The sequence below is a fragment of the Miscanthus floridulus genome, chromosome 11 (assembly GCF_019320115.1).
Source record: "Miscanthus floridulus cultivar M001 chromosome 11, ASM1932011v1, whole genome shotgun sequence".
NCBI classification, from domain to species: Eukaryota; Viridiplantae; Streptophyta; class Magnoliopsida; order Poales; family Poaceae; genus Miscanthus; species Miscanthus floridulus.
This window is the reverse complement of record NC_089590.1, coordinates 47,626,827-47,637,461: the sequence shown is the minus strand read 5'-3', so window position 1 is coordinate 47,637,461 and position 10,635 is coordinate 47,626,827. Positions and strand designations below refer to the sequence as shown.

The following is a 10,635-nucleotide window of genomic DNA, read 5'->3' as shown; positions in this document are numbered from 1 at the left end:
CTTGGGGGCGGGGGTGGCGAATCCCCACTTGTAAAAGCGAGCGAAGGACACCATGTAGCCTTCGGGTGGCGACGGCTCGTCCTCATTACTGGGCAGCCGCCACTCCTTGATGGCGGTTAGCGGGCAAAGGAGGCCATGGTGAACGAGGCCCTCTAGGCGCAGAGGGGTGATGTCGGATCTACACCATAGCTCCATTAAACGATTGGGAGGGGGTGAACGCGAGCTTGATGGCGGCTGTGATGCAGGTGCGGGAGGCTCAGGCGATTAGCGACGGAGGTTGTAGATGCAAAGGCGAGGAGGCAAAGTATGGAACCCTAGGGGTGAACCCCTTGGTTTTATAGGGGTGACGGATACGAAAAGAGCAACTGCCCGCCTAGGTCTCTGGGCCTGCCATGATACACCACCACGTCACATCGTGGGATATGCGCCCACGATCCCTATCCTTTCCCACCAAAATCGTGCCAGATGTTTCGCCTTCCCGAGCAGACTAGGACTCTTTTCCCACAGAGGGGATACGGGTCAAAAAGCATTTCTTCGACCTACCTGGGCCTAGGAGTTCGAGGGCTGGCCCAACAATTTCGACAGCTGTCCCAACGAGGGATGGGCCCGTGAGCGGCCAGAACTCAGGCGCACAAACCTTAAGGGAGCCTCGATCTGCAATCGAGTCTCAACCGGGCTGACCCTGGACGAATCCCCATGAACAGGATACCAGGGTTTCCTTTAAGCTATCCAGTTTTCAAAACACCAAATCTCATAGTCATGCCTGCGAAGGGTCCAAAATACCCCCCTGGGCGATTCTATCTAAATCACCTGGGGGCTCCAGGGCTACACCCTATGGGTGCGCTCGCGCGCACCCTCTGGCGGTCAAAATACCCCTCGGGCGATTCTATCTGAATCACCCAGGGGCTCGGGGGCTACTGTCGGGGACCTAATATCGGGGTACCCAATGAGGTGGAGCTAATAACCATCAAATGTTAACACTTCTGGTCAGACAAGAACGCTACTACACTTCTTGCCCGAACGATGGAAGATTGGTTCCGCCTCGCCCGATCCCCAAGGGCTAGACTCTACCTCACCTGACAGCGGAGGGCTAGCTCTGCCTCACTCGATGTCTCAGGGCTAGCTCCGCCTCGCTCGACGTCCGAGGGCATGCTCTGCCTCGCCCGATGTCTAAGGGTTGGCTCCGCCTCGTCCAACGGATGAGGGCTAGCTTTGCCTCACCTGACATCCGAGGGTAGGCTCTGCTCGCCCGATGTCTGAGGGCAGGCTTTGCCTCGCCCGACGGTTGAGGGGTGGCTCCGCCTCGCCGGACAGCTGAGGGGTGGCTCTGCCTCGCCCAACGGCTGAGGGGTGGCTCCGCCTCGCTGGACGGCTGAGGGGTGGCTCCGCCTCACCCGATGGCTGAGGGGTGGCTCCACCTCACCGGATGGATGAGGGGTGGCTCCGCCTTGCCCAACGTCTGAGGGCAGGCTCCGCCTCACCCGACGGCTGAGGGGTGGCTCCGCCTCGCTTGACGTCCAAGGGCAGGTTCTACCTCGCCCGACGGCTGAGGGTTGGCTCCGCCTTGCCCAACGGCTCAGGGCTAGCTCCGCCTCGTCCGACGTTCGAGGGTAGGCTTAGTCTCACCCGACGACTGCACTCTGCTCCTTCATGATGACAAGCACGAGGTAAGACAGGACATTCAAGTCAACCGTAGTACTGAGGACCATACCCTGCATGCCTGCAGAAAGGTACCTTCAGGATACGACGGGACAGGCACGTTAAGCCCTTCTAGGCATGGTAGAGCCTAAACAGTGTTGTAGGCACCGACTTTGGTCTTACAGTGTTGTGGGCGCCGCCATTAGCCCTCGGGCACAGATCCTAATATAAGCATACGACAACCACTACAATCCAAGAGGGAACTCACGTCATCAATAGTAACAGGCATGTAGTCACTTCCCCGTCTACTCCCCATAGAGTCACGGCTCGGCACCCTGACACACCGCATCGTCCACTGGGGGAGGATGGGACGTGACCACTCGTTGAAACGAAGCAAGAGCCTGGCCCTATCAGGATCAGCGAAACATGCTATCCCTGGCATGGTCTGCCATGTCAACAGGGTAGGCTCAGGGGAAAAGGAAGACTCGGCACCTTCGAAGGACATTTTCTACCTTTGGTTTTTTCCTCTTTCTCCCATCTGTAACCCCTGCTCCCCCCTTGGTCTATAAAAGGGAGGGCAGGACACCCCCGCTATGGGGACGGATCGATTTCATACACAACACATCGCACAACACACAATCAAGCAGCAATCGAGCTCTTGACATCCTTTCGACCCTTCCATCAGAGACTTGGGACCTGTCCCTCTCTCGACCGTTTGTACCCCCTACTATGAACCTTTTTCAGTACTAATAACACGAGCAGCAGCAAACTAGAAGTAGGGATATTCTACCCAAACCAGTATAAACCTTGTGTCCTTTAGTACACCATCCGAGCCTAACGCGCAACAAATATAAATTTACTAGTTAGTGTTTGTTTGAAACACCGATAGAACCGCTCCCTTTCTCTCCGTTGCCCACGTCGCCTGGATGACTCGCCCCGTCTCTTCCACACCGGCACCTCGCCCGCCTCTTCCACACCGCTTCACGCCCACCTCTTCCACGCCGCTCGGTTGACTCCCCCACCTCTTCCACACCAGCGCTACGCCTGCGCCTCCTCCCCACATTGATGCCGCCATGGCTCCCGCGCTAGCTCTCTCTTCCTCGCTCAACAACCCTACATCCATATCTATTTTTGCAACATTCAGATGAAACAGTTGCAACATACATCTGAAACATTTAGAACATACATTTGCAACATAGCCATTGCAACATATGCAAGTTCTAGATAAAACACTTGCAACATACGTGTATAACTATTGCAACATGTGCAACATCTGAAAACTACCATTGCAACATCCATATAAAACATCTGAAACATACCTTTGAAACATGTGAAACACTTCGAACATGCGTTTTTGCAACATAGGGAAGGTTGGGGCCTGTCGATTCCGGGCGTTGGGGTGGGAGTCGGTAGCGAGTGATGGCGCATGAGCACCACCATCGTCAGCACCACTAGCACTGGCCTTGGCTCAGCCGGGCAGGCGGCGCGCAGGACAAGTGGGAGTAGGCTGCTCGTGCGACGGGAGGGAGAGAGCGAGGCGGAGTGGGGCGGCAGCAGCAAACGCGGAGTGGGGCGGGGGCATGACGTGGACGGGCGACGCGGGTTTAGGCGCGCGGCGCGCAGCGCAAGTGAGCCACACGGGTGGGTCGGTCCGTCCGTCCGGACGTCCGTGGCGTATCATTATCTATATCGGTTACTAGGAATTTCTTCCCTTTTTTCCAAGAGTTGCCATCTTCTAGACTCCAGTCATCAATTAGTTGCTTGCTCCTGATTTTGACCATCAACGGAAGTTTGAAGGCTTTGAACCAACATGCCCTTTTCAAGTCAACTTGTCAGTTGTCCTGCCTTGACACAGCAATTCGCGAATAAATAACTCAATCCTACTTGAAGCACCGATAGGCCTCGTGGTTAGGTTTGTGGAGTATACACACGAAAACCTTCTTTGGGGAAGTTATTATGATTGAAGAGAAGTAGAACAAACGAATTTCTAGCTAAAAAAATGAATCAAGTTAACTCAAAGGCCTTCCGAATGTATAAAAGCAAAATTCGAGAGACTGCAAGTATTCCCTCCGGTCTTAAAAGAGTGACATTTTGATTATATGTACAAACTTCGACCATATCAACTCTTTTTGTGTTCAGTGAGATGATTATATTTGTCCCAAGAAATAGTTTCATAATCATATAATTTTACTATGGCTGTTTTGCTAATCTTTCATAGTAATATTATTAGTTAAAGTTTGGCCTTGGAGATTGTTTGAAGTCCAAATTTTTGCTCTTTTGTGTCCCGGGGGATTGAATAAGGAGGATCCTAAAATGTTAAAATAATAAAAAACATGAAAACATATAAAATTCATGAGAAACGACGCTAAAATGCAACTAGCTAGAGGGAGTATAAAGCAGAGGATTTTGGTGTATATTAGCAAATTTTTTTTCTTTCGATTCCTATGACAATCTTACAAAGGAGAATTTTGCAGTTGTTCCTAGTATCTATTTGCACTTTCTTGCTGTTGCAACTGTTATTATATGCAGAATTTCAGCCCTTTTGTGATTGGACGAACTGATAAATTGCCTTTGCCGTTGCTAAGTTAATTAATCATCATCTACTGAGGTGACAGAGGACTGACGAAAACTGGATGACGATCTGCCATGACCGCCTGCCACATCATCCAAGCCCTGCATCACTTCATGCCGTCTTCTCAGGGTTCATTTTCCTTTTCTTTTGGAACGATTTTAACTGTGGCCAGATCAAAGAAGCTGCCATCAGCCACACGCCAAAATTCCGATCCACACCTTGGAAAACATAACATGGGGTCGAATAAGAAAAAATATATCAACGTCAACAACTGTGTTGTAGATATACGTCCATGAACAGTAGCTTTCACAGTACCAAGAACAGTTGAATCTGAAAAAAACAATATGGTTCAAGTATTCAACTACTGCAGAGTACAAAAATATTAGAGAACATATAACAGAGGCAAAAGTTCATCGTACTATGACGGAATACTGATATCGAATCAACAATGCAAATAGAAATCCTCCATGCAACCATTCTGAACATTTCCCAATTGAAGATTGACTACATGATGGTGCACTCCATTCATTTAAATTTCTCATAGAACTGTCGTGCGTTTTCATTTTCTTCACGAGCCTTCTCTAGGTCCTCCCTTAGTTTTTGGGTCTCCTCTGATCTCAGCATTGCTGCTGTCACCTTTTCTTCAGCTTCCTGTCTTGCTTTCTGTTCTTCCCTTAGTTGTTCCCGCAGACTCTCTATTGTACTGTTAATCTTTTCTTCCACCTGGGAATGATTTGTGTTAGTAATGTATATAGATTAGGAGCCAATGCGATTAAAGAGAAGAAAAAATTCTCATCAATGAAGAGAAAAAATGGAAATAAATGCTAATCACAGGTCTTGCAGTTCCAGAATACAATTGTACTTCCACAACCTAAGCTTTGACAATCTGTTAGTCCCTTAAACCATGAGGATGTGTACTACTTGTACGAGACTACGAGTAGATTTCATCACATGGTTATTTTTAAGACACCACGATATTTCCCAAAAATGAATGAGCAAATTTTACCTATGTAGGACCAGAGAGAGCTAGACATTTTTTTTTTGTACACATTCATACACGATTGACAAAATTTTCAAGCAAGGAATCATAGTTAAACCTGAGTTCTACAATTTAGTTATATAAGATCATCTGATTTGTGTTTATGGATTGAACTGTGCATAGTGTATATATTACCATATTTGCAATCTGCATAATATATCCGTCATATATCTTTTTCTGTCATTTCAATTTGTCCTCAGCTGAATGTTCCTCCTCTTCTTTTCTGACATTCATTTCCGGCAAGTTGAAATAGAAAAATTAATGAGTTGGTTGAAGACCAAAAAAAAAACGAGAACAGGGAAAAAAACTAAAAAGTAGTACACAAAGATTTATCCACCTGAATCTGAGCAAACATCTGGTTAGAGAATGGTTTCCCTCCATTGCGTGTTGTCAAAGAGTCCACTGCATCAAACAGTTCTGATAGTTGTTTGTGTTGCTGCATCTCATCACTGGACTTGTTGTCAAAGAGAAGGACTCTACCTCCACATACCCGTATCGTCTCCTGTGGAAAAATAGCATACAAATTTAAACTAAAACACAAATGAGGGCTTGATGATTTAAACATAATGACATATATTTATTTGAGAGAACACTTATAAATAAAGTAAATCTGGATAGAGGAGGATGGACCTACAGATATTTTGCATCCTTGTCAGTTAACATCCTACTCCAGACCCTCTCCCCTACTTGATCCCCATATGTAAAAACTAGTATCATGTGGTCAACAATCCTTTCACCGAAAAACATTTTGATTGACTGGATTGTGCCAGCATCTTCATGTGTAAACCTAGAAGCCGCTGAGAACACCATGAGCATGGCGTGTATGCCATCCCTAGACATATCCACACACTTGGCAATCTCCTTAGAGCTTGTTTGGATGCATGTGTATTCACTTCAATCCACATGTGTTGAAGTGGAATGGAATGACCACTTCAACACATGTGGATTGAGATGAATACATGCGCATCCAAACAAAGCCTTACAGGCATCTTCTGTTGTGACGTTCATATTACACAGTCCTACACAAAGTTGTTCAAATGAAACAACACCACAATTTTTTTGTTTTGTTATGGTTGTAGTCCGGCTTAGGAGTACCAGAAGTGTAAGGCTATTGAAGATGATATCTGATAGATCATAGATGGTACCAGGTGTGTCGATAACTTGCACGGTGCGCGGCGCCGCATTACCAAGGCTAAGCATCGTGCTCCCTATCTGGCACGTTGCGGTGACGCTGGTGTAGGAGTACTCGGATGCGAACGCGTTGAATCCCAGGATGCTGTTAGCCGTGGCGCGCTTCCCGGACCCAACTTTTCCCACGAGAACGAGGGTAGTAACGTCAGAGGTGATGGGGCAAGGGTAGCGCAGCACACCGCCGCCGCCGCCCATGGTTAGGCTGAAACTGAAGGTTCACCTAGCCGGCTAGCCGGTTAGCCCAGCACCTGGCGATTGAGACAGACAACACGTCAACACCATATCAGCGCATGCTAAAAAGGATTCATCGATTACAACTGCTGGGACGAGAGTGGCAACAAGAAGAGATTTTACTTACAGGAAGGAAGATGAAACTAGAGGAGAAACACGGAATGCCTGCAGTATTTGGTGGAGAAACCCAGGAGCCAAGAGGCTAGATTTAACAAGAGAACAGCAGGAGCCGGCGCGGCCTCACGCCACGTCGATGAATCGAACGAGGGCTGTTGGATTTGGAGATCGACGGTCCTGTTCTTTCCTTCCATGTCGTATATATACAGGCTTCAACCCAAGCTTCCCATCCGCATCTGCACCCGCCTCTCCTCCCTTTCCCTCCTCAGTCCTCACTCAGCGGAGGCGGCTAGGGCGAGCACCGGCGAGGGATTCCCGAGCCCCGGCAAGGGCGGCCAGGTGCGGCGGCGCAAGGGGCTCCGTCGTGGGTGGCCCCCGGCGCGAGCGGCGACGCGAGGGGCCCAAGCGCGGCCTCCCCGGCGCGAGCAGCGTCGCGAGGGGATCAGCACGAGCCACCGCGCCGAGGGCGTCCTGCGCGGCGTCCCCGGCGAGGGTGCCCTCCGGTAGGGCAGCCCTCGGCGCGGCAGCCCGCCGTGGGCGGGTTCCGGCGTGGTGGCCCAACCATGGCCCCGGCTAATTCTCGTGCTGCGTCTGCTCCGTCGGATACTTGGCCGGATCCATGGGTTGCGTGTTGGGATCCGTCGTCAAGGTGAGATTTTTCAACTGCAGCTGACTCCTGTCAAGTGTTCATCTTGCTCTTCATCCTATTTGCCCTGTACTGATATTATGGCTGGATGGATGTCCAACAGGTTTACCTGTGGGCTATGCAGACAGTGCTGCAGAAGCTAGAAAAATTGTGCTGCAGAAGCCGAGTTCAAGATATGCAATTTCATGTTTGTTTTTTGCTTCCACTTAGGCATTGACAAGGAAGAAGGTGCTTAGTAGCTCGGACAGTACTGCCAAAATTTAGATGGATGAATGATATAAAACATTTATGTCAGCAAGGTATTTATGTGTGTGCTTCTTTCTTTTTTCTTTGGACTAACTCCCAATGAATTTCATTCTCACCACGATTCCTTTGTATGGCTCACAGTTTTGTAAACTGATAATGGCTGCTGTTAATGATCAAAGTAAAGGGATGGAGCATGGAGGCGGAAGGAAATTTCATTTATCCATGTAGGCTTCTCCATGTCCTTGAAATTTGAGCAATCTAGAATTTCCTTAGGTTTGGTTAATAGATTTATATTACCTTTTTGGACAGTGTATATAGTTCCATTCAATTTTAGATCTTGTATGGTTTGTAACAGGCTGATTACTCTGCTGCGATGCAGGTAGCTTTGTTGCTTGGTAGCTACTAAGAAAAATGCCTCCGCCACAGCAAGGTAAAGAGACAGCTAAAAAAACTAGATGGCTATAGTGTCAGCCTCGGGTCCTATTTCATATCCAATTGGTGCATGGACATAAACATGACCAGATGAAAAGAGAGTATCAGTAGAGCCAAGAAAATTCTAGCTTTAGTGCCTCCTCCATCTAATTTAGCCTTTTAATGTTGTGTTGCCCCCTTCTCCCTACAGGTTATAGTCAAGTCCCAGAATAAATTTATATGTGCGCAATTCAGTTTCTTTTTCTGTTTCAGAGTCTCAGGTGACATGTGCTTAGATTTTTTTTGTAAACTGGTCCCAAAATAAAGTAGAACCAAGTATTCATTATTTGTCTATCCATATGGAGCTTTATTCGGTATATTTTGTTATTTGCCTATTCATATAGAGCTCTACTCAGTATATATATTTCACAATGCTATTTTACCTTTTACAGGATTAAAAGCATATCCTGTGAATTGCTGGACTATTTCCATGTGTCACGGACAAAGGTAGCCTCCATGGTCGTTGATTTAGTAAGCTTTTGGTTGTTCGCTCTTAGATGTTCACTTCAGTGCCTGTGCATTCATTTGTTGCTTTGAGTTTATTTACATATGTATGGTTCTATCACAATTAGGATGTCTGATAATGCTATTTTACTGATTATGGGTGTTATCTCTACACAAATAGCTGGTTCTTGGTTTCCACTTTAGTGGCTCCCCTGCAACCTATAGTTTGTAGTTTACTGGATCATGCTAATGCAATGATAGCTGGCTTCATCTCGTGGGAACAAATTGTATACCATAAATAATGGGTCAATTCCCTAACTGCTAATTCTATGTTCTGGGCCTAAGTTTCTGGATCAGGTCCAAGGATCTCACTGTTTCCTGGGCTTGCTGCATTTTTCATAGGGTGGGGGGCCAGGTTGGGAGGAGGACTGCTACAACCATGAAGGCCTCATTGTTGTCAGAGGCTTTGGCATATGCCAGAAAATCACTTATCGGGGATCAATATTAGGGTACCCGAAGAAGAGGAGCTAATGACCGCCAGCGTTGATTCATCCACGCGATCAAGAGCGCAACTACATCGCTTGCCAGATCACTCCTCATCCGTCCACCGAGAACCTGGGCCCCGCCTCAAGCTGACTCTCGAGGGCTGGCTCTGCCTCGCCCGACGTCTGAGGGGAAACTTCGCCTCGCCCGACCCCCGAGGACTGGCTCCGCCTTGTCCGATGTCCGGGGGCTGGCTATGCATCGCCCGACGTCTGAGGGGAAACTCCGCCTCGCCCGCCCCCAGAGGGCTGGCTCTGCCTCGCCCGACATCCGAGGGCTAGCTCTGTCTCGCCTGATGTCTGAGGGGAAACTCCGCCTCGCCCAACCCCCAAGGGCTGGCTACGCCTCGCCCGACGTTTGGGGGCAGACTCCGCCTCGCCCGACGCCCGGGGGCTAGCTCCGCCTCGCCTGACGTCTAAGGGGAGACTCCGCCTCGCTCGATCTCCGAGGGCTGGCTCTGCCTCGCCCAACGTCCAAGGTAGATTCCGCTTCGCCCGACGCCCGGAGGCTGGCTCCGCCTCGTCCGACGTTCGAGGGTAGGCTCTGTCTCGTCCGACGTCTGCGCGCTGCTCTTCATAACTACGTGCGCAGATAAGGCAGGGCACTCAAGTCAACCGCAATACCGAGGACCATACCCTGCACGCTTGCCAGAAAGTACCGTCAGGATATGACAAGATGGGCGCTTTAAGCCCTTCCAGGCATGTCAGAACCCGAATAGTGTTGTAGGTGCCAATATTTCTTTTACAGTGTTGTGGGCGCCGCCATTTGCCCTTGGGCATGGATCCTGACGAAAGCACACGACAACCACTATAGTCCAGGAGGAGACTCGCATCATCTACAGTAACAAACGTGCGGTCACTACGCTGTCTGTTCCCTATAGGGTCGCGGTTTAGCACCCTGGTCTGTCGCGCCGCCCACTGGGGCGGGATGGGACGTGACCACTTGCTGATCAAGCCAGAACATGGCATCATCAGCGGACAGGCGCCCAGCGCAGCCCTATCAGGATCAGTAGACATGCACCCAGCATGGAGCTATCCTTGGCACCATCTGTCATGCCAGCAGGTCTCGCTCAGAGGAAAAGGAAGACCCGGTATCTTTGAAGGACCTCCTTGGCCTCTGGTTTTTCTTCTTTCTCCCATCTGTAATTACTTCTTCCCCTTGGTCTATAAAAGGTAAGGTACGACACCCCATTAAAGGGAGGATTCAATTAAACACACCACACATCACAACACATAGCTAAGAAGTGACCAAGCTTTCAGCACCCATTCGACCTTTTCATCAGAGACTTGGGACATTTCCCTCTCTCGCCCGTTTATAAACCCCTACTATGAACTTTTTGGTGCTAATAACACGAGCAGCAGCCACAAACTGGACGTAGGAACATTCTGCCCGAACCAGTATAAACCTTGTGTCTTTTTAGCACACCATCCAAGCCAGATGCGCAATAACACAAATTTACTCGTTGGTGTTTACTTGAAACACCGACAGTTGGCGCGC

General features: G+C 49.0%; 1 protein-coding gene across 1 annotated transcript; it reads right to left on the bottom strand.

Annotated features, from left to right (window-relative positions):
• Positions 1-4,735: 4,735 nt before the first annotated feature.
• On the bottom strand, positions 4,736-6,635 carry LOC136491897 (immune-associated nucleotide-binding protein 9-like). Its single transcript, XM_066488102.1, has 5 exons — positions 6,395-6,635; positions 6,228-6,268; positions 5,911-6,110; positions 5,587-5,779; positions 4,736-4,933 (listed from the first exon to the last, which is right to left on the bottom strand). The coding sequence occupies exons 1-5, from the start codon at positions 6,633-6,635 to the stop codon at positions 4,736-4,738; spliced, it is 873 nt and encodes a 290-aa protein (XP_066344199.1).
• Between the last annotated feature and the right edge of the window lie 4,000 nt (positions 6,636-10,635).